The sequence below is a fragment of the Myiozetetes cayanensis genome, unplaced genomic scaffold, assembly GCF_022539395.1.
Source record: "Myiozetetes cayanensis isolate MyiCay16 unplaced genomic scaffold, myiCay2020 scf5-8, whole genome shotgun sequence".
Taxonomy (NCBI): Eukaryota; Metazoa; Chordata; class Aves; order Passeriformes; family Tyrannidae; genus Myiozetetes; species Myiozetetes cayanensis.
This window is the reverse complement of record NW_026087742.1, coordinates 20,117,625-20,141,870: the sequence shown is the minus strand read 5'-3', so window position 1 is coordinate 20,141,870 and position 24,246 is coordinate 20,117,625. Positions and strand designations below refer to the sequence as shown.

Below are 24,246 nucleotides of genomic sequence, written 5' to 3'. Positions count from 1 at the left end.
AATTTGGTTACTGACATCCTTTTTTCCCGTGCTGAGTCTTAAGATAAAGTCCAGGAAACACTTAATTACCATTACAGCAAATTCGGAGGAGCTTGGAGCTGAATAGGTGTAGTTTCATAGTAGAAGACAGCTCTTCCATCAGAATTTGTTGAATTTTTTCCTGTGGTTTTATTGGATCCTTGATGCTTCTCTCATCCTGCTAATTGTCTCCTCGGAGGTGCAAATTGAAATCCAGTCAGCTCAGTCCACTGGTACCTCTGATGCACTTAACGCTTCTAGGTTTTCCCTAGTGCCTGTCAGGGCTATAGTGAATCCAATAGTAGAGACAGGAGTAGTTGCAGTGCAATGTGAGATAAACAACAGGCAGAGTAAACCAGCTGGCAGCCTCCTTTTCACCTCCTTGCCTCATGTGGAACTTGGGCTGGAAGTTGGGGATTGCGGCCCCTCAGCAGTCTGCGCCTTCCCTCAGCAAATGGGCCAAACTGCAGGCTGATGCAGCCAGGCTCTGGATTAGACAGGCTCTGCTCCTTCACAGAAATGGTGATTTTAGTAGCTGTTTATTTGGAGAGACAGCTGGAGGTGCTGTTTCCCAACCTGCTGTGGATGATTTTCTTCAGGTTCTGAGAGTCGAGGTGTCTTGTTTGCGGTTACTGGTTCCTGTTGATTGCAGTGTTGCCCATTCTGAGCAGTGAAGCATTGAGGCATAAGCATTTTGGGTTTAACCTCTGGGGTGGCAGTGCAGCTGTTGTATGCTCAGTGCCGATGTTTGTGTTTTGATTTAATTGTTCAGAGGTGATTCGCTGTTGATAATGGGCATGTTTGTCATCTGACTTAAATAAAAAATAATTTTGTTTTAGGTAGAGTGCTTCATAGAGGCCTGGGCTTTAAGGCTATTGTGAAACATTCTCCTTTGATTAGTTTGGGTTTGTCTCTCTCAAAATGCATGAATTGGTCTCTGTAACCCCAGCTGCACACTCTGCTATCAGCAGCTTGGCTTCCTGTCATTAAACAACTGCGGTTTACCAGCAGCCTTTGTTATTACCTCCCTGGGGACTATTTGGATGTTACGTGACTCCTCTAATTCCTGTGCTAATAAGCTTTTACAAAACAGCTTTCCCGTGTGAGTTGTTCTGCAGCGCTGAAGCATCAGCTGTAGGAATCTCCAGTTCTTTCAGTGCTGCTTTTGAGTTGGCCATACAAGAGCAGGGGAAAGCAGTGCTGTCTCAGCAGCTGTCTCTCAGCAGGAGGCAGGAGTGGGCTGTGGTCAAATGCACGGGCCATTTCCATCAAGAAATGAGGGAAAAGTGGTTAGTAAGGTTATATAATGAAAATTAAAATACAAAAGTAAGTAAAATGATTGTTAAGTTACAGGCACTGTAGAAGTTTAACACTCTAGCACCTTGGAGTTGGATAAACTTCTTGAAATTAACTGGACCAGTGAAGATTCCTGGCTATCTTAAATCTGGATTCAAAAGCTGATCTGTTTATTTTTACAAAATGGTAGCAGTTTTTTTGTCTTGACTGGGCACCTTCATTTTCACAGGCATTATAACTACTGGATCAACTTTAGCAGAGTACTACTATTACGTCTCAGCCTACAGAATTTTATACAGTGATGATGCACAGAAGTGGACAGTGTACAGAGAACCTGGTGTGGATAAAGATAAGGTAAAAATACCACGTGCTTTCTGGGTATGTTCTGTGGAAATTTCAGAATTGTAAATACAGCTAATATTGGTAAGGTGAGGCAACGTTAAATAATTTTCCTTTCCAGTGTTATTTTGAATCATAAACAGCAGATATGCAGAAGAAAATGTGACAATACGCAAATACGTAAGGATTTGAAAAGTTCTGAAATTCAGATATTGTTTTTATTACTATTAGGGGTGGGAATATTCCATAGGAGAAACTTCCAGTAGTGGTAGGCTATTTGGTACTGTGTCACTTCACAAGAATAATCATATTTCTTTCAAAATAGGTTGTATGTTTCAAAATTAAGGTTTACTTTCTTATCCTCTTTTGGTTAAAGTATATTGTATCATATCATATATCATATCGAAGCAATTGTATCATTTTTCATCTTTTATAATGTTTCTTTCCATCTTTTTTGCCAAATACTGTTAAGTTTCTTATTTAAGAGAACAGCCCTTGCAGAGGGGAGTTTTCTTAAAAAATTAACTTGTATGTTCAGATTGTGAAGGCTTTGCCACACCTAACCTTAGTAGCAAAATAATCTTACTTTCCCTGCGTTTACAACTTTGCAGTATTTAATAGACAGTAAAAATGAGAAGATCCATGTCCTACATAGTCTTTCCAGTTGAGATCAGATCTTCTGAAACAAATGACGAGATTCTTGGTAACCTGACTGCAACTAGAATTTTCTTTTTCTTAAAATCCTTGAATGTAAATGGTCACTCTTTAGTTTTACTTCATTTTCTTCTTTTTATTCTGGGTAGTTTGAAGTTTGTACCTTGTTTCAAAGTAGGATGCAGCATCCTGTTGATGAAGTAAGATGTTGAAGTTTGTTAAAGAGATTTTTGAACACTGAATGTAATTTCAGTAGGAAACTTTCCTGAAGGAAAGGATGAAGAATTTACTGTTGGGGCTGGTCCATCTCCTTGAGCCTACATGTGAACTAACTGACTGGTATGGAGTATTCAAGAAAAATGAAAAATATTTAAAAATTCAGCATATTTTGTGAGTTTGGATTGCCCTCTTCTGGTCATTAAATAAAATCTCAGCTACTGAGCTGCCTGAATTTAGGCTTCAGGGTTAGTTTGATAATTTTCCTAGGAAACCTTTGCAGCTGTTGCCTTGGAATTTGAACATGTCGTTCCTCTTGCATGTTCATGAAATTAAACAAATTGTGGAGCTTGAAACTACAGGCAATACATCTTTTTTTGCACTCTTTGTGTCTTTAGGCACAGTGCTTGAAGAACCAGACGTACCAGGGAGTGCCTGCTGTGGTTAAATGACAGAAAAAATGGTTGACTATGGTTCAAAATAACAGATTTGTCCTCTGTGTGCCATCACCTCATTTGATTCCAACTCAGCATATTCTGTGATTTGGATGCATACAGTTGCAGTCTTCTGCCTTTGATTGAGCCTTCTGTAATTACACTCCAAAATGACTGGGAGATGCTATTCCCCGTTTTTTCGAGGATGTTTGAAATTCCAAACGTTTTTCAGGGGACTAGAAGCTTTTCCAAGGCTTTCCTGTAATCCTCTTTTCAAATAGCTTCTAGAGATCTGGCAGTACTCAAGAAAAACTTTTCCTAAACTTTTTGTATATGAAAAAAAAGTAAAATGCTTGAAAAATGCTTGAATTGGGGAAAATGACAAATCAGAGTTGCAGTGTTGGAAAATTTTGTTTGACGGCACAGAGGGAAATGGAGAGAGTTTGATAATAAATGGAATATGAAAATGATTTCTCATCAAAAAACTTGCACTGTATTGAGCTCAGGCCAAAATTTTTGTGCAAAAATTAGAGTAACAAAGAATACAGAGCTGCAGGTAAAGTTAAGTTACTCTCATAACACTGGGCATCAAAATCTTGGCTAATAAAAGCCTGGAGTAAAGAACCACTTTGCTGTTAATCTTTCTTGAAGGTAATAGTCGTTGCCGATTCTTCTTGTCTTTGCTGTTACTTGCTCAGCCTCAGAAACCTGATGTGAGACTTAACTTTCAGTGCTGGACATCTGTGTCCCTAATCTGTAACTTCTGCATGTGTTGCTTGGGTAGCCAGATGCAGCTTGTACTTTCTCGTAGTAGTGGGCATTGGCAGGCACAGCACGAGTAAGGACAGTTACAGCAGTTTGGGCTGGGCACATCCCCTTAAGAAGTCACCTCTTTATTTTGCTTTTCATTTGCATCTTTACCAAAGCAAGTAATTCTTCGGTGAGGTGTGTAGCTACAAGCCTGTCAGCTTAAAAAAAAAAATTAAAAATTGCCCTTGTTTAGGGGAAAAGTGTCTGTAAATTGGAACACAGTCTTCCGTGGACACATGGACTGTGATTACTTTGTATTATACATTTATTTCCAAAATAACACCATAAACTTATCCCCACATTTAATCTGTCTCCATTCATTGCTACTAAAATAGATTTAAGAACAATAAACTTAAATTCAGAGCAGGACAGATATCACTGAGAGCTGCGTGCTTGTCCAGCTGTGCTGCAGGGAAGAACAGAGACTGCATCCTCAAGGGAAATACCTTGTGTTTGCCAACCTGGATTTTTAGTATCCTGAATGGCTTAGCAGTTTTAGTCTGTTAGTGTCACGTGGATACATAGAAACAAACATGCTGGGTATTAATTTAAGATGTAGAAAAAACAGTGCACTCAAACATGAAGTACTCCATAAATGACTGAGTGATTTATTTTTCCATGGCTAACTTAATTGACTAATGTGTCTGTTTGGTCAGTCAGTGCTTTCAAACATGAAGGCACACAGTGCCTATGCAGAGAGAAACCAAATTATTTACATGTACGTAGTAGTAATGAGTCTTGGGTGTCTTTTGAGAGTTGAAGACACGTCATCTATATCAGGGAGCTAAGGAGTGAGTCCCTTGAAGGTCCCTGGGGTCATTTGGGGTTTTTTGTCTTTTGAATGGATATTTTCCTGGAATAATTGTTTTATTTCAAAACTGTAGGGATATTCGAGTCATTTTGTTACAAAAACTTAAACACAGGAGTGTAATACAAAAATCTTGTGTATTGAGGTTGAAACAACAGCAATTTGCATTGATCAGAAATGCACTAAAAGCTCTTGACTGCTCCGTTTTATGCAGACACATCAGCTGTTACACTGCGTGAGCGTTTGTCCCTAAGAATGGCAGGGTGCTTTATTGTTTACCAAGTGGTGTGAGTGAGCAGATAGCTCCCTGTAATAGTTGTTTTTCAGGCAAGTGCGAAAATTCTGTTCTGCATTATGTCCAGTGTGATTTGCCCTATGTGTATCAGTGCTTTAAACAGAAAAGACTCATTTACTGTCACCTCTGTGGTGAGCTGTGTTGCAGCACCACCACCACAGAGCTGCATGTGCAGAACCAAAGTGCAAATGCTGTGCACTAACATGGGGAGGCAGCTCACTTCCTACCCAAAGACATGGTGCCAAACAAGTCCTCTTAAAGGAGAGGGAGGGTTGGAGTACTGGGACAGCAGCCCTATTGTTTTAAGCAGTTCTAGCGTTGCAAAACCTGTAGTTTACTGTGAGTTTGTCCGTGTGTTTGTACTGCATCATGCAGTGAGCGAGTTATCTCTCACTGGTTTTAAATTTTGACCAGACAGACCCTGTCTGCATTTGCACATTTTAATGAGTTCTTTGTGTGCGAGGATGGGCAGTGAAGGACCAGCTTGAACTCATCCTTCATTCAAAGTCTGTGCCCTTTTTCTTCCAGAACCCCATGGCTCAATATGACTGAGGAGAACTTTCTCATTCTGAACGCGAATCCTTTACTTTACTTGTGGTTCGGCACTTGTAGACAGCAGCCACGAGAGGACAGTGTGGTTACGTACTTGACTGTGCCTCCTAATGCTTTCTCATAAATGCCAGCCCCAGACAGACTGTGCTTAACTGTTAGGCTGCGTGAAGACACTGCCTGATTGCTGCTTGCACGGTGTCACAACTGCTTGCTGTATACATGTATTTGAAGAGTAAGTGCAAAATACCCAAGAGGACCGAGTTAGAATTACTCAGTGCCATAAACATGTGAGATGTCTTGAACAGCAGGCACTGCCTGGGGAGCATCAGTAGGATATCACATGGTACCTTTACTCTGAACTAGGTAGCAGCATACATGTACACACACCTTCTTTGGTTTATTTAGTTACATATGCAATGGGGCCAAGTGAGTGGAGACGTGCAGGCAGCAGCGCTGTTCTGGGGTGAATTTTTAGGATCCTGCACTGCTTATTTTTCCTAAATAAAACATCAGAAACGCTTGTAGTTACTCAGTTGTTATTGCATTTATGTAATAATAATGTTTTTCTCTCTCTCTTTTTTTTTTCTTTTTTTTTCTTTTCTAGGTATTTCAAGGGAATACTGAATTGTACCAGGAAGTTCGCAATAATTTCATTCCACCTATTATTGCGCGCTTTTTTAGGATTAACCCCTTAAAATGGCACCAGAAAATTGCAATGAAAGTAGAACTGCTGGGATGTCAGTTTAGTATAGGTAAGGCAACTGAAAACTCTCACTGTGCAAGATGACAAGCAGTGAAATTATTAAGGTTGCAGGTTAAATTACTAAGGTTAAAGGTTACTTCGTAGGTATATTTTCCATGAGAAAAAAAGTACTTTCTGGCTGCATAACCCTTCTGTGCCTGATACTTCTGAATTTTTCCGGAGCATATTACACTTAACTGGAAAATACTGAATTTAGGTGTACACAAGTTGATTTTGAAAACGGATGTTTCAAAAGGCACCAGTCACTTGCTTCCCATGTTACTGATTCAGGGGGGTTTTCCTTATATAACATGAACAAAAGTTTTTTAGCAAACTGTTTCAGCTGTCTTCTCCTGAAAAGGAGACATGGAAAACTAGCACTTGAGAAACCTTTTCTTATAAATTCTTTTCTTCTGAAGGTCGTGCTCCTAAAATCACCTTGCCACCACCACCACCACCACCTCAGAACAAGAATGATGAGAAGAATGCTGACTTCATTGATGACTTCGTTCATTCAGTGAAGACTTCATTGCAGACAGATAAAACTACCTTCACACCTGAAATAAAGAACACAACAGTGACTCCAAGTGTAACCAAAGGTATCCACAACAGAAGTGCTTGGGAACTCCTTATGGTGCTTTGGCATACATTAAGTCTGTTTTCTAAATTTAATTTTTCTCAACACTTAACCTATTATAGCAAATTATCAATATTTTCTTCTTAATATTTACCGATTATTAAGTACACATATGTTGAAAGATGTACAGTTGCATACTGCATCTAGAAACAAAGCCAGTCTTCCAAGTCAGATATGTATGTATATACAGTGTACGTTGTATATCTGGATAATAGTTTTGTCTTCCAAAAACTTGTTCAAACTGAGTTCAGCTTTTAAAAAAATCCCTGAACAAGTTTTGTCAGAAGAAGTTGCATTTTGGACTTCCCTTCTGAATTAATCAAGTGTAACTGCTTTGTTACTGGATTAGATAATTTCTTAGAACAAAATACTTTTGACATAGCAAATCTTTTATGGATCAGTTTTGTTGACATGGAAGTGGAAGAACATCATTTTGTTTATCAAAGAAAATGGTCAGAAAAGGGAGTAAGGTCACTGTGGAGTGAGGCACTGCTAAAGTGGCCTTTGGATTGCGGGGGACAGGATGGTCTCATGTCACAGACCCAGAACAGACTGATTGGGATTAACTGTTAAGGCACTGTGGCATTTACTTTTTAAAGGAGGTTCAGATTTAAAAGGTTACAGTAATGGATTTTATGTGTAAATAATAAAATACATGTTCTAACAGAAAAATGTTATACTAAAGCAAATTGGTTGATTTTGATGAAAAACCTTGTAAAAACACCAGCTGTGCATGCATGTAGAAGAGCCAGATGTTAATTGAAATTTACACTGTGGGAGCATCCAGCAGGGTAACTTAGCTGGGGAAATCTCGTGTGATAGACACTACATGTGGAAACTATGTGCTTTACCCAAGTAATTTTCATGATTTATGAGAAGCTCTTCTGTCTGACACCACTTAATTTAATGGTTTTCAGATGTGGCATTGGCAGCAGTTCTGGTTCCAGTGCTGGTGATGGTCTTCACTACTCTGATTCTTATCTTAGTTTGTGCGTGGCATTGGAGAAACCGGTAAATGAATGAAAGTGCTTTAAATGAATGTCAGTCCAGTCTGTGGGAATGAAATGCTGCATGTGTCACTGTGGGGACTGTGTGGTCTGCACTTGTGGAAGGAATGGTATTCTCTCTGAGAAAACATTCACTTCAATAGTAAGGACAGCAAAACCAGCTTTTTGTAAACTGTTTTCATTAGAAGTGCTTTTACTAAGAGCTGTTTTCTTCGGTAGCAGCAGACTGGTGGTGGCAAGCCAGGTTACTGGTACTTGTACATTAAATTTGAGGACCAGTAATATCCAAGGTGATAGTTGATGAGCATTAATTAAAGCATCTTTTGATAAGCAGAATAGTTAAAATACCCCTTTTTCTTTTTTTTTTTCACAGCAAGAAAAAAGCAGAGGGCACATATGATCTACCTTACTGGGATCGTGCAGGTAACAAAATGGATTTATGAAATCCTTTACTCAGCATTCAGGAAGGTTTGACTGGGTGAGAGTCATGTTGTCACCTCTGTCTCTTCAGGTCTGCCAGAAGCTATTAAAATACCTTGTAACTTTGGGGACATGCAAACACTGACAATTGAGTTATTTACCTGCTACTACAAAATATGAGCTCTGGTGCAAAAATATTTTAAGCAGCTTAAAACACGAGATATATATATATATATATATATATATATATATGTGAAGTCTTGGGTGGTTTGTTTGTTTTTTAATCCATGTGAAAGGATGGTGGAAAGGAATGAAGCAATTCCTCCCGACCAAATCAGCAGAACATGAAGAAACTCCTGTACGCTACAGCAGCAGTGAAATTAGTCACCTAAGACCAAGAGAAGTCCCAACAGTGTTGCAAACAGAGTCTGCAGGTACATTTCACTGTTTTTGTGGGCCATTTAACATATATATCACGTGCTAAAAAATGTTAGGAATTTGGCTACATAGTTTTTTCCTGTTTTTTGGGGGGAGGGTGGACAGAGGAGGAATGAATAGTTCTCTGAGTAAGCACATTTCTTAAAATGCAGGCTTTTTGAGATCTTTGAGTATCATAAAAGTATGTATTGACTTGATGTGCTGTAGATAGACACTTGCCTAAGTCAATGCAATAGCTGAAAGTTTCTTTACTTGTACTTGTTCTTAAACCCCAAGAACCCCAAGGGTTGAAGAATTGGTTATATTTTCATGCACTTGAAATAGTATCATCACAGTCTCTTTATGCACAAATCTGAAATCTGGCACATGGTTCCCTACACTCTATATGGATTAAATAATTCTTATGCTGTGGAAAAGGAGGAGTTACTGGTAATGGCACATGCCCTTTTCCTGGTGGCCCAAGCACGAGAGAGAAGATGACTGACTGTTCCTTTGGCTCTGTGCTTACAAGCTGATGGCAGAGTTGGGCAGATGTGCAGAATTACAGCTTCACTGCAGGCAGAATTGCTTTTCTCTTTTTGGCTGCTTGTCTGTTTTTACCCAGCTAGCCAGTTTTCTCACCTCCAGCTTTTGTAGTGTGGATTAATCTATTGAGATAAAACATCTCAGCTGACCACATGCAGGCTTCTCCCCTCAGCGAACAAACCCTCCACCCCAAGGACCATTCTTATTCAAAGCTAGGCAGGATAATTTCATTTAAATCTAATTTTGCAGGGAAGAACATTTCAATAAGCTTTGTTTTCAGGCAGATTTGCAGCATGGGAAGTTTCAGCTCACCAGGAAAGTACAAACCTGAGAAACAGGGAGGTTGTGGCTATCTCAGTGGCTTTTGGGTTGAAAGGAATCCTTTTCCAAAGCGATTGGCACTGGTGGACTGGATGGACCACTGGTTTGATCTAGGCTAATAATAACCCCTGTGAAACTATTGACAAGTTGTATTTAATGTGATGGCGCTGTAACAAACATTCCACTAAGTTTGTTTTTATTTTGTTTTGTTGGGGCTTGCAACACAGAATATGCTCAGCCCCTGGTAGGGGGAATTGTTGGCACACTTCATCAGAGGTCAACCTTCAAACCAGAGGAAGGACAAGAAGCAAGTTATGCTGATCTGGACCCTTACAACTCACCCATACAAGAAGTTTACCACGCCTATGCCGAACCACTGCCTATAACTGGACCAGAGTATGCAACTCCCATAATAATGGACATGTCCAGCCATCCCAGCACACCTCTTGGCGTCCCTTCCATTTCCACCTTCAAAGCTGCAGGGAATCAAGCTGCTCCACTGATTGGAACTTGCAGTAAACTGTTATCTAGGACAGACAGTGCCTCATCAGCACAGGCACTGTACGACATACCAAAGGGGCAGCCGGGGCCAGGCAGCGCCGATGAACTGGTGTACCAGGTACCGCAGAGCGTGGCCCATTCCACTGGGAGCAAGGATGAACTCAGTTAGCTCACGAGTAAGATAGAGTGATGGCTTGTTTTTAAAAGCCAGCTCCATAAAGCTGACAGTTTCATTTTTTTAAAATTCCATTGTTTTGATATTGTTAGTCTTAAATAATACAACGTTGAACCAAAAGATGTGGTATTGGAGGTCTGGGAAAACAGTAATTCTGCCTTTCCTAAAGCTGTATGTGCAGTTAACAGCTTGTCTCCTGCAAAACCGTGGACTTTTCTATTACTACTGTACAATTGTCTGTCAGACATGAGAGAAGAACTCTTCATGAGTAGCCTCAGTAATTCATAGATGTGAACTATAAATGGGGAGAAACAGTTTAAAGTACAAAAGCCAGTCCTTTCTTCCTAATGGTACTATTTCTTGGGGGGAAAACCCCACCCCAAACCCCAAAGCTCCTAACTTTATAAGATCTATCTGTAAGCACTACAGCTTCTAAAATTCCTTTTTCCTTATCAAATGTCTGCACAATTTTGGACTTTACCAACTACTGTCAGGACTGATGGCAAAAATCCCATTAACTTTAAGGCATAAATCAGTTTTGTTTCTGAATTACATTATTGCAGCTTTTGTTCACAGGATTAGGAATCATCATCTGTCTGTTCCTCAAAAGGTTCTTGCCCTTTTGGTTAACCTTCCAAAACTAGAAGCTGCTGTCTCTGTGTCTGTCTGCTTCATCTCCTTAAGCCACTCAGTCTTGTTCCTTCCTAGGGATCCAAGAGGCACAAATTCACCCAAGTAAACTACATGGTGACTGCTTTTTCATTTTTCCCTCCCAAGTGAAGGCTACTCTGAGTATCATCTGCCTCCAAGTCGGACTTCCCTGATGGTCAGTGGGCAGGAAGCATCCAGGTGTTGGAGGCAACTGAATTCAGAAATGCCCTGCCCTGCCCTCCCCCAGAGTTTCTATTGTTGTGTGTTCAGGTGTGAGCTTATACAAAGGAAGATCTGTATATACTTCTGTGAGTGCTTAAGGAAGCACACAAATATTCTAATGGTGCACAGTTTGTGTTACACTTGCATTTAGCACATATGGTACGTTTTAGCACAACTGACAAACTTTAGCCTTAGAGCTTTTCTTGTGATTGTTCTTATTAAAAGTATACAGGATTCCAAAACCTTTGCAAAAGGACCAGTACTGTTCCAAAGAGTGTCCATTTCAGAAGTATTTAGGAATTTGTATCCTTTGGATGTTCCAGTGTTCTCTACTATGAAAACATTTCAGTAAGTCTTCTGTTGAAGTAATGTAGACTAGTTTTAGCTAGGTAATCACCAAATGAAAACAGTTTGGATGCCATATTTGTCATTTTTTATCTTGTTAGAAAAAAAAAAGCACAGCTTTCTTACCTAAGTAGTAGGGGGAAAAAATTAAATGCTTTATTTTTATTCTGACAGCACTGTTGGGAGGATGCTGAATTAATTCATACATGTGAGACCCCTACCTATACAGTAGCCCACTTTTATGGACTTCAGTGGTTACTGTTTGTTTTTGTGATGTAATTCAAAGCCTTGTTTACTGCCCAGGTCCTTAAAAAAGGTGGAGAACATTAAATCAAAAGTAAAGTACTGTTCAAGAATGGCAGCCACCATGCCTTAATACCAGTTCGGTATCCTCGCTTTCCACTTGAAAATTTGTTTGCAGAGGGGCTGTGTATAAACTCTGTAATCAAATATTACTTGTGGCCTGTTCAACATCTAAAATATGTGGTTACATAGAAACACAGAATGGCCTGGGTTGGAAGAGACCCTAAAATCATCTCATTCCAATGCCCCTGCCATGGGCACCTCCCGCTAGACCAGGCTGGCCTTAAATACTTGGCCTTAAACACTTCCAGGGATGGGGCAACCACAACTTCTTTGGGCAACCTGTTCCAGTGCCTGATTACCCTCACAGTAGAGAATTTCTTCCTAATGTCTAATCTAAATTTCTTCTCTTTGAGTTTGTACCCATTGCTCCTTGTCCTGTCACTACAGGTCCTGACAGAGAGTCCCTCTCCAGCGTCCCTGTAGCCCCATTGCAGATACTGGAAGGTTCTATGAGGTCTCTACCCAATCTCCTCCAGTTTGAACAACCCCAACTTTCTCAGCCTGTCTTTGTAGGGGAGGTGCTCCAGTCCCCTGATCAACTTTCTCGATGCCTCTGGACTTGCTCCAACAGGTCCGTGTCCTTCTTGTGTTGGGGGCACCAGAGCTGGACACAGTATTCCAGGTGGGGTCTTACAAGAGCAGAGCAGAGAGGGAGAATCACCTTCCTCAACTTCCTGGCCATGATCCTTTGATGCAGCCCCAGGCTGTGTTTGAATTTCTGGGCTGTGAGCAAACACTGCCAGCTCATGTTGAGATTTTCATCAACCATCACCCCCAGGTCCTTACAGTCAAGGCTGCTCCCAATCCCTTCTCTGCCCAACCTTTAGGTGTGCCTGGGATTGCCCCAACCCAGGTGTAGGACATTGCTTTGTTGAACTTCATGAGGTCCCACCTCTCAAGCCTGCCAAGGTCGCTCTGGATGGCATCCCTTCCCTCCAGCACGCTGATTGCACCACACAGCCTGGTGTCGGCAGTGAACTTGCTGAGGGTGCACCTCAATCCATGTCACCATCAAAGATGTTGAACATGCTCTGTGCTACCTTAAAGCCCCGTTCTACAATTTCTGATCATTCATTCTCATTCTTTGAGAATGATTTTTTTAATTATTTTTTTTAGAATTGGGTGTCTAAGCCTAAATGTGAATGTATATAAAGACCCATTTGTGAAAAACAAATTCTTGCCTATAATTGTACTTTCTATTGTATTGCAACTTTTTCTGCCTGACAGAGCTAGTCTGCAGTCTTTGTACTTCTGCTTAAACAGATAAGTGTTCTTACCTATCAGCAACAACTATGACTTTGAAATTATCTGAACTAATTTTATTTGAAAGGAGTGGGAAGTTAGTAGTTTTGACCGTGTCAATACATACTTAATCCAGCCATGTTAAGAATCCTCTCCGTTCTCAACCTGTACAAGTTTAGGCTTGGAAAATGAATCTACCATAAAAATAAATGGATGTGTTCAAGTCAGTAAAAATAACATACCTGGATTTAATTTTTAATGCAGGCTAGGTATGGTAGATCCATGGATAGCTGTAGACTAAGGTGGTATAAGAATTACAGTTTCTCTACAGTGGGTTATTTTTTAAGCAACCATAATGCAGCTTCATTATCTGAGCAGCGTTAGCTGTTACAGGAGTGGATGTTTTTAAGAATTTAAGCCCTTTTCCTGAAAGAATTTGGTCCCAAGCTTTGCTCCCTGCTTCAGACTTCAAACATGTTACCTGCCAGGTGGGGCTAAAAAGGTAAGTTTGAATATGTAACAGTTGGGTTTAAGATGTATGCTACAAAGTGTTAAACATTAATTTCCAAATGTAAATTGCATGACACACTTAAGACTAGAATTCACCTGTGTACAATAAAGCAAAGGTACATTTCATGGGTCTCTCTTACATGTGAAGATGTATGGATATAAAATGTATTTCAGTCTTGTTTGGCTTGAGTGTTCTCCCAGAATGTATGTTCTTACCTCAGCATGTATTGTAGTTGCTCGGTATTTGTATATGTTGCTAGAACTTAGACTGTATAAATAGTGAGGGGGTTTTATATGTATGTTCAAAAGTATTTTAAATAAATTGTACATACGTATTACTCAGTATGTTTGCAATTAACACCTTCCTTATATGTAATTCATTTGCAGTTTGGAAATGCCAGGGTTATTTATGAGTTACCACACTACACTGGGGGTCATTCCCTGCCTCCAAGAGTTTCCTGGCAGCAGGGATATGCAGCAGCCACCCACAGAGGTCCTTGTCACTGCTGGCAGTGAACACACCATCTCTGCATTGCTAGTTTAGTCTTCAACTAGACCATGGCTATTTTCCAGTTACTGAAAAAAAGCTGATGCTGCTTTTGCTTCTTGCACTTTTTCATATTAATTCTACTGGCACAAGAGTGCCTAATAGAAGAAGTTTGTCGTAATTACTCTTTCGCAAGTACAAGATCAAAATTGGATCCTAAATGGCTTAGTCCTTTGCTTATCAAACTGAAACATCCATGTAACATTACAAGCGGACTTGTCTCCAGAAAATGAATGCCAGCCCACAAGCACCCCTGCTTTGGCTGACCAGTGTTCTAGAGGGGCTGTTCTCATGTGGGACAGCTGTCAGGGTATGGCAGAATATTTGCTGCTTCCTCATCTGTCTCTGCGTCCTGCTAAATGTACATTCTGTGTGAAACACAACTTAACTTACCTGAAATGCTGCTACTTCTTGGGCTGACGTGTGAGAAGAAAGATTAGCACTAAGGAATCTTATTGCACATGATAGGCCAGTGCCATTCAACTTAAGAAGTTGTCTGTTCCTTAGGTAAGTCTTAAAACAATTGTTGATAATGTAATCATATATGCTGTGAGAGACGCATAACTATCACTGTTATGAAACCACAAGATCAGTCACCAAATTCTGGTGTAAAAAAGGAATATAAAACTTGAAACTGGTGTCAGTTTTCAGCATAGCCAGAAGGCTGTCTCTGCTGCCTCGCAAAAGGAAAAGAACCCTGGTTTTTTTGCACATGTAATGACAGTACAGCACATGAAATTGGAAGAAAGACTCCTACCTACATTCATGTTTAAAGAGCAGCAGACCAGAACGGCTTCTAAATATACTGTCTGCTGGCCCTAGAGTGAGCACACCAACAACTACACAGTCAAATTACAGTAGAATCACAGTCTACCTAAACCCAAACTGCTTAGTCAAAAATCCCAAAGGCAGCCTTGTTACTGACCACAACACTTTGTCACTGCCCACCCCTGGAGTACCCTCACCACTGGCATGTTTACGTGCTGCGATTATTATTAGGAGAGGTTGCCGGGAAGTAGGATTTGGTAATGAAGTGAAGCTAAAGCTCTTGTAAGGAAGAATGGTCAGGCATTCAGTGTCTCACCTGGAAAACAGGATGTCCAGCAGCATGACTGCCTGAGGCTTGTTGGTACTCAGACAGCATAGAAAGCCTCAATTCCTTGAAGGAGTAATAATCAAGATTTGTAAAAACCATCAAGAATGTCCATCACTGCCAGCAACGCATAAAAGTGCAGCCTCTGTCACGGTTTCTCATGAATCAGCTCAGAAAAGGAAAGCAAGTGGAGGCAGGCAGGGAAGAAAAGTGCAGTGGAACAATGTTCATAAGACATACATCTCTGTTAACAGTTTTGGAAAGCTGTTTCCACTCCCTGACCTGTCAATGGCTGCAAAATTTTGCAGTCCTATTTTCAGTGGAGGTTTGTAGTATCAAATTAGATGGAATAGTTTAAAAGGTGAACCTTGTTTTAACAGTTTTAAGTAACATTCTCTTAGCTGCCAAGATCATGGAAAGCTGTCAGTTTTGCATTTCGTGACCTAAAGAGACAAGAGAAAGAAATTTTCACAGCAATTATTAGGAGCAAATGAGGAATGGCTACAAGGAGAATAGAGCAGAGGAAATTTTAATTGATGACCTTTCAGAGAGTGTTTTGGTAGTTTAAGATCAAAAGTTTCACAACATAACCTCTAACAGGCAATAAAGAAGTAATTAATTAAGTCAAGTCTAATGCAAATAAACCAAAAAGGCCAGTCATACTTTGTACTCCTTCACACTTCAAAGGGACAGAAAACAGAATGTTACTTTTAACAGTCACCTCTGCTTTACCACAGTAAACTCACTTTAAGGGAAAGATGAAAACTGGACAACCAAACACCACTGGAAAACTCAATACAAGTAAAAGATTTTAAACCCGGTGGGAATGTCATACAAAATACACTAAAAAGAAACTGAACAGAAAAGCTAAGAACAAAGGTTTTTACAATTATCTAGATTTCAATTTCCACCCTTGAGACGAACACAGGGTGTTGTACAGATGGCAGATGGGGAGACGAGCAGGGGGACACCACCACAGCATGAGTGGCAGAGTTGAATCCTGAAGGATAGAGGGTGCAAAACCCAGGAAGCACTGAACCTAGTCCTAAAAAGCAAACTGAAGCCTGACTCATGCTGACATAAAGCTGACCCACACCACAGGAACATGAGTGATTTATGGCTTTAGTTGTTTTGCCCTAACTTCAATTTTCTCCTTTTTACGTTGCTCCATTTATTTATTTATTTATTTTAACTAAGAAATCTTTCTGTTCTTTAGGAGGCTCACTGTAAATTGAGGTCCAGGGGAATCTATCTCAAAGCTGCACCCCACAGGGCTACAGAATTTGCATGGGAACTGAAATAGGAACATGTAATTTACGTTCACTGCAATCTAGAAGGTAACAGTATCTTAAACAGGAGCACATTCGGACATGGAAACAGCACCTGTCTTGAACTGGTATGTGATGTATTGTCAAATCTCATGACACAGCAGTGAAAATGCCTCATTCACAGGAATCCTCCTGAGATTCAAGATTTGTTTTTAGCTCCTTCTGTGAACACAAAAACAAATAAAACCCAACACTGTAAACCACACAAATTTATGTAAAACAGCTACAATATACTCAGAATTAATTCAGGATGACATTAGCAGAACAAAAATTAGAATATTCCCCAGACACTGAGACAAAATACTCCAAACAAGCCTCTGCTTTTTTTCTTCAGGTTTTATAATGATGATTTTGGAACAAAAGAACAAAACAGAGAAAAAAATTAAATCCTAAAAGAAGTTGCTAAGCCATCTATATTAAAAGGTAATTCCAGCATCTCCTGCCCCAAAAGTCTGATTCACTGAGAGCAAAAGCTTGCATTTTCAGTAATACTCACGTTTTGAAACTTTAAGAGATTTCCCAGCTGTGGTTTCATGCAACAACAAAGCCCAAAAACCTCATTAGTGTAAAAAAGTGACAGAACAGACTTTCTAGTTCTCAACCCATGAAAGACCATTCCAGCTGTAATCCTGGGAAGTCATCTTCCTTCAGACAAGTGGCTAAAAAGACCTCATCATATGTCCTCAAAGAATTACTCAGCATCCTGTCTTAAATCTTAATCTGGCACAATATGTACCATATAAATGAGCACACACCACATAGAGTGTATTGTGTCTGATCCTACTGGATAACTCTCACTATCCTAAATTATTCAAGACACAAAATTATTTTAGAGATGCAAACACTAACAATAGTTCATTAATCACTAGTGAAGAGCAGCTTTCCAAAATAGACAAACTTCAGGTATAAAACACATTCAAAAAGCAAGTTCCACTCCCCTGCTCTCATCCACAGTTCCTAAGGCTTTGAATAAGTAACACTTCTGATGGGGACATTCTCTCCCCCAGCAGCAGCCAGATCCTCAATGCAATGTTAGGTTCCAATTTTGCAGCTAGGACAGCTCCCATACAGACTTGGATGTGGCAAGGTCCAGCACACTGCTGCAATAATTAAGGCTCAGAACCTGCCCAGGCAACGTACTGACAGGGGCTGGACACGCAACAGGCTCCAGGTAAGCTCTGCTGTCACTTCCAAAAGGGATGATTTTTTTTTTTTGCAATATGTGAGTGCTTCTAAGTCCTGATTGTTTTTTATAGCACTCCTTCTTTTATACCTATCTAACAATCCTTCTGTTATTAGATGGCTGCTGCCTAGCTCATTGTTTTACATCCCTGAAGGTATTTGTAAGCTTCTATTACACAGCTGTAATACACACAGGGCACCTGGTTCACAGCAAACACAGAAACCACTCCTCAGCACCGTGGACTTGCAGAATTTTCAGAGCTGTCTTCCAGCCCAGCTTTTGGTAATGACAGCAAACCACAATACAGTGTTACTTTACAGTTAGTTACCTTTGCTTCCCAAAATTAAATGGGGTCAAAATCCAGTATTTTGATGTAAAGGAAAAAACCCAACATCCTAACAACACAATTCCAGTTCCTAACAGCAGTTATAGCCAATGATATTTCAATTACGTTTGCACAGCAAAATAAAAATAATTTATGCTTCTCTGCGTATTTTATAGCATTTTTTCCAACACAGTAGAGGAAGATGAAACCACACAGAGAACTGGTCTCCTGCATAAAGCAAACAAACAACAATGAATGCTGATTATTAAACCAAACTTTTCTCATGAAACTAGACCTCCGCTGGCAGCATTCCCAGTCCAAACAGTGGCAGATACTAAATTTGTCAGTATCAAGAGACTGAAAACATTATTCATGGTTCCAAAAATTTTAATTTCTTTGCATCTGTATCATATTTTAAACTCAGTAAGGAGACAGCCACATGACATACAGTGCTAATAAAGCTGCCTGCGAGACTGAGTTCTGAGCGGACCTCAAAGAGAACTTGAGGTACAGCTACATCACCATTTTAAATACTTGTGCATATTTCCAAATTTGACTTTTTATGAGGCATGTGTATGACTAAGTTTGCATTAAATAATGCCATGAATATTTTTTCCATAAGCCATGATGCCAGCTCTCTAATAAGTTTATTAAAGATATCCTCCCATATTCCCAGCTGTAGATGATGCTATTTTGCTTTCTCTCATCCCAGCAGAGACTCCAAAATATATTGGTATAGCAAATCTCTTGTTGGTACAGCTGATTTTTTTTCCTCAACATGTATTTGTGCACTTGAGATGCTTACTTTTCTGTCAGTCTCCACCCCTAGTGACTTCTCTGATTTATCAGTCTGCCAGAGGTGCCCAACAGTTCAAATGACTGGGTCCCACTACATACCACTTGAATCCTCTTTCATAAAGGGCAGTTTAAAAACCCCCTCTAGTGATGAATTAATTGGTTGGTACAAACAGAGAGGGAGGGGTACAAGGAAGCTGTTTTCCCAAGGAAATGCTATTTTTAGACTTGTCTTTTCCATCGGTTTCTAAGGAAATCGTGCTCTGCCTGCCTGTATCTCCCTCCAAACAACTTTTAAGTAACATCTGGCTGAGGAAAACCTGCCATCACGTTGGTAATGTTATGGTTGTTAAGAATTTTATGAAATCATTACAGATTGAGAGAGTGCAGAACAAATTCACAGTTCAGGTGACCTCTGTAGAAGCCTCCTTGCTTAAGAGCTACTGCTCCACTTGGACCCAGGATTCAAAATAGGGACAACTCAATCGACTATGGCATGCTCTTGAAACTGTAAAATTATATCCCCACTGTAGGAAAAGAACACATTTTGCCCAGAACTCATCATTATAAAATTGAAGTAATTATGGAAAATAATCTTTCAACAGCTGAGAACACTTAAAATTACACTTCACACATTCATGCTTCATTTCTTTCTGTGACATGATCACTATCACCTGTTAGGTAGATAGCAAAATTGCTGACAAAACAAGTAAATTTATGGGCAAAGCCCAAGTTAAAAACTTAACCTATTTACTTACACTGCATGACACATTCCATTTCAATCAAAACCCCCCAGAAGCAAAAAAATACGAAAATGCCCAGCAGGCTTGTGCCTTGCCTTCTCATTTTCTTACCTCCATTTGAAAAGCAACTCTTGACCTTTTTAATTCAGACTTGGCTTTCCACTGGTTGCCTGAGGTGAAGTTATGAACTTAGAAATCTGAATGACAAGTTCCTCAAGCTACAGCCTGAAACCCACTGGCACAATTACAGTTTATACATCTGTTAAGCAGTTCTTCTAGTTAATTAATTTTATCAGTAACAAAACCAAGCAAAGATAAAATCTTATTCATAGTTTTACTTCTTAGCTCATCAGCTTCATTCAGGATCAATGCCCTTTTTTTATTATTAACTGCAAAGCCAGAAATGACAGTGCAGGAAGAAAGCCTGACCAAAGGCTTTCCAGGATCATTGCTGGGTCTCATGTCAACAACAAGCTTAAAACACAGAAATTTGACTGCAAGCACTGGTGTAAGGTATCGATGACGACTCACTGGTCACTTTTTTATTAGTTTCAGTGATTTTAATTTCAATTTCTGGATGCTCCACATTTGGATGGCACCACGCAGGCCAGCAAAAAGCATCCCACGCTGCGGCTGCCACCGAATGACACAGCTTGGGAGCACACCCTGCCACCCACCGGGATGAAGCAGCAGCAGTGCGTGTCCCTGGCCCAGCGCTAATCCGCTCCTTCCGCCCAGCGCTGGGGACGTGGTCGTGTCATCCTCTGCCAGCACGGCAGATTCCTCGGCACACCCACTGCGGGGAGGAGTGTTATTAACTGCAGGTGTCATCACTGTCCTGAGCTGTTGTGAAGCCTCTCTCTGCACTGCCAAATGAGTGCCACCTTTTACCTCAGAGACAAGGGTTCTGCACACTCTTTCCACACATTAACTCCTTATGACCACGGGGGCTATGGGTAGATACTACTTTCTTCCTTTTTTCTTCCAACCATTACAGTTTTCTGGACACATTTCTCTATCCAGTGTTTCCAGGTTCATTGTCACTAATAATACAGTCCTGAGAAAGCCCAGGGATTCATACAAGGTATCTGAGAAATCTCAAGAACTTTTAACCTAATCTTAAACCCTCCACTACCATAACTGGGTTAACAGAGCTGTTAATGGAACAGTTTCTCGTTACAGACAGGAACTGTCATGGGGAAAAAGGCAAATAACTTTGGGTAGCTGTGTTTGACACAGTAGAAAACCTTGTTTTTTCACAAGCTTATTTAATTGTTTCGGTTTGAAAGGGATTATTTCAGGCACTTCAGTGCAAAGTGACAATGGCTGCAATTGAGTAGGAGTGCAACCAAGCAGCCTTTTCTCTTCCCGTTTCCTGCTGTTTTTCCACAGAGTACACAGCACATACTCAGTAGATGCACAGATCTTTTGGTTGGAGCTTTCTGAAATACAAGCTTGCTGGGGTATGAGCTATTTTGATATCTTTACTTATGGCAATTACCATTTGATGTCATCTAAACATTGCCTCTGCTTGCACTGGACCAGAAACAACCCTACTGACCTCTCCCTCTCCAAAGCAGCTACATGGCGAGAGGGAGAAAACATTTTTCATGCACTCATGGATGTGAGCGAAAGCAAAACAAGCCCCACTCTTCCTCTGCCTGGCTTCCCATAACCTGAGGAAAAAGCAGGACCCAGAGCAAACAAAAACTGCTACACAATCCCTCATTTGGAAACAAGAGGCCACCAAAGGAAAGGCAGCTGCCCAAGGCACTCTCAGCTCATAACAAAATTGTTCTTGGAATTGTAGGGAATAATGCAATTACAGAGAACCCAGTCATAACACTTAGCTAAGAAACTATGCACTGTAGTTCAGAGTGCAGTGAAAGCGGAGAAACTTTTTTACTTAACTTGGCTGCTCCCCAAAATCATATGAGCTTTCCAGCTCACATGTCAGGATACACCATCATCTTAAGCATCTCAGCCAAATTTCTTTGCCTCCATACCCAAGCACAGATAAAGTACTTTTTCCTGCTTCCGCCAATGCCCTCCTTGTGTGGTTACAGCTTTTTCTCAAATCAGCTCTGTCTCATGCCCTCCTGCTCCCAGCTAAGGAGGACAGCACCTTTCTGTCACGTGACAAGCAGATATTCTCTCCTATTTCAGATTTAAACTCAACCCCAAATTTGTATGCAACCTCTCTTTATACTATCAAAACTTACAGAGCCCTCCCCCCTTCCCCAAACTTCGGCTTTGCTCCTGTATTAGTTACATTTCTCAGAGGAAGCAGAGAAAACTTTTACACAGCGGTGCACCTCTAAAATACACCACCCAAACACTACCACTAAAAATCTCCATGCAACACAGCTGTTAATGTAAAATAGATGCAGCATGTAACTAACATTTCCAGATTCTATAGGCCTGTGATCATGCTAATCTGTTTCACATAAAAGACTCATCCCTTTATTTTTAGATGAGTTAAGCAAATGTCTATGATTAGAAACTGAAAAACCAACCATGGCAGACAAATACTGGATGTATGTGCATGAGACTGTAATGCCTGAAAAAGACTTGGAAAAATTCTCTAAGTGAATTGCTACTGAAATATCCTGTAACACCTGATTCACTTTTATCTCTCTCTGTGGATACAGAGTTATATCCATCAGTGAAATTCAATCCTGAAAGGAGCTGGCAACCAAAACTACTAAAAGTTTTTGACATTAAAATGCAGGTCTCTCCTATACTTCCCTGTAATTAAGAAATGAGATTTAAATTGCATGTAAGTTTTTCATAATAATGGGATCTTGTCACCTCCCAATATTTTTGCCACTTTTAAAAACTGAACTCCAGAAGATGAGATGCTCCCATGTGTAACTGTCATCTTCAAAATCACAAACAAACACCAGAAACTTAGATCCCATTTAGCTCACCTATTTTAGATCATAGAAATTTAATTACATCAACTAACAGGAATTCTTTGTCCAGTTTTCCATTTACTAAATATCCATTTCCCAAAAGGAAAAAAAAAAAAAAAAGAATAAAAAATAATGTCCTCCTTTATTTATCTGTTCTAGGAAAAAAGATGGGGAAAAGAAAAAAAAAATGCACTATTACTTTAAACATCTATGATTAATATTATTCAGTCCGCCAAACTTAAACCCCATTTCTGACATGCATCTTTCTTTTGTTAGGAGTGAATAGCAAAGTTTCATTAGCTCAAAGGGACTGAATATACAGCAATGATACAAGATAAGGCTTTAAGCAGCAGTAGTGAAGGAACCAAACAATTTAATAATTTTGATATGCAAAGATATTACGAGTAATGGCAAAAAGCCTTTCATGGCTTAGTGAGCCAGCACTCACAGTGGTGCTTTGACTTACACTTTTCAGGTACAGCTCTTAATGCACTCAGCAATCCTAAACTTGGACATCTTTGCATGGAGTTGCCAATTCTACATGCATTAATCTCTCAGAGAAAAGAGCCCACTTACCTTTGAGAGAAGTATATTTGATAGAGAATTAAAATTCCATTTTGAAAAGTTTAACCAAGGCACTTTTTTTTGGTCCTTCTTTATACAACACACACCACCTTAATTCATAAAATTAAATGTGCAAGGCAAAAGCAGTGCTGTGCCAAAGGCACAGTACCACTCATGACGCTCCACGTATTTTGTAAGCAATTTGTACCTCAACAGAAGTGCAACATCTCCGGTTCCTTCATACTTCTGCTCTCCAAACATCAGTGTTGCTTTCCCTGATCAAATTGACCTAATGATCTCCTAATAGCCATAACAAATGAACCCAAAATAACACTGGATATTTGCCTGGAATCATGCCTCCAGCTGGTAGCAGCAGTGTATCAAAGGGCACAATCCCCTGAGACCTGCCACATGCGAGCAGTTAATGATGGCTTTTACCACCTTTCTGTTATGTTAGGCTGGTCCTCCAGCCAAGGCTCTCACTTCTGTTCCAGCCCCTGCACTAGAGGGAATAAGGTAACAGCAGCAAAAACAAAAAAACACAAAAAACACAAAAAACAAACAAACAAAAACCACAAACAAACAAACCAACAAACCAACAACAACAAAAAATTCCAATCAACATTTCATATAGGTAGGGGAGTATTCCCAGTGTGGGCACTGAGGAGCACCTCCCCAAAACTTACTTGTAAAGGCACATTTGGGCAAGCTCCGGCACAAAGGGCAGACCAACAGCGTAGCTGCAGCACTGGCACAAAAGGCACCATAAGGAGGTTGCTGAAACTAATTTTTCAGCCTTTTGAGCAAGGCAGATTGCAAGTAATTAATCAAAACTGCCATTGCCGTTGCTCTGGTCTGGGCAGCACAATCTCGAACATGACGGACACTGCAGAGCTTCTCAGAGTTAACAACAGGAACGGCTGGAGCTCAAGCAGCAGCTTCCAAGGACACTGTTCAGAGGCTACAAGAAAGATGTAAGGTGTGTTTAAAGCTGTGGTAAGATGAAAAACGAGATACTGGGTTTATAAATGAAGACTTAGACAACTCCTGGAAAAACAGAAAGACTTGTTTGAAGACAGGTTTTCCCTATGGAGCGGTTTGAAGGCAACGTACATTTCGAGAGAAGAGGTTCTTGCACAAACCTCTGGGAGACAATGGGCAAACACTGTGTGCTAGAGTGCAGACTGCATTTTCTAGGTAACTTTTTTTTTTTCTGGTAGACACTGACT

General features: G+C 40.2%; 1 protein-coding gene across 1 annotated transcript in view; it reads left to right on the top strand.

Annotated features, from left to right (window-relative positions):
• The window catches only part of DCBLD2 (discoidin, CUB and LCCL domain containing 2), a 42,232-nt gene extending 28,981 nt beyond the window's left edge, over positions 1 to 13,251 (top strand). Inside the window, exons 9-15 of the mRNA XM_050333128.1 lie at positions 1,544 to 1,668; positions 6,027 to 6,174; positions 6,584 to 6,763; positions 7,719 to 7,812; positions 8,182 to 8,231; positions 8,525 to 8,662; positions 9,740 to 13,251. Coding sequence (XP_050189085.1) covers positions 1,544 to 1,668; positions 6,027 to 6,174; positions 6,584 to 6,763; positions 7,719 to 7,812; positions 8,182 to 8,231; positions 8,525 to 8,662; positions 9,740 to 10,182 — 1,178 coding nt within the window. The 3' untranslated portion in view covers positions 10,183 to 13,251. The remainder of the gene's footprint in view (positions 1 to 1,543; positions 1,669 to 6,026; positions 6,175 to 6,583; positions 6,764 to 7,718; positions 7,813 to 8,181; positions 8,232 to 8,524; positions 8,663 to 9,739) is intronic.
• Positions 13,252 to 24,246: the final 10,995 nt, after the last annotated feature.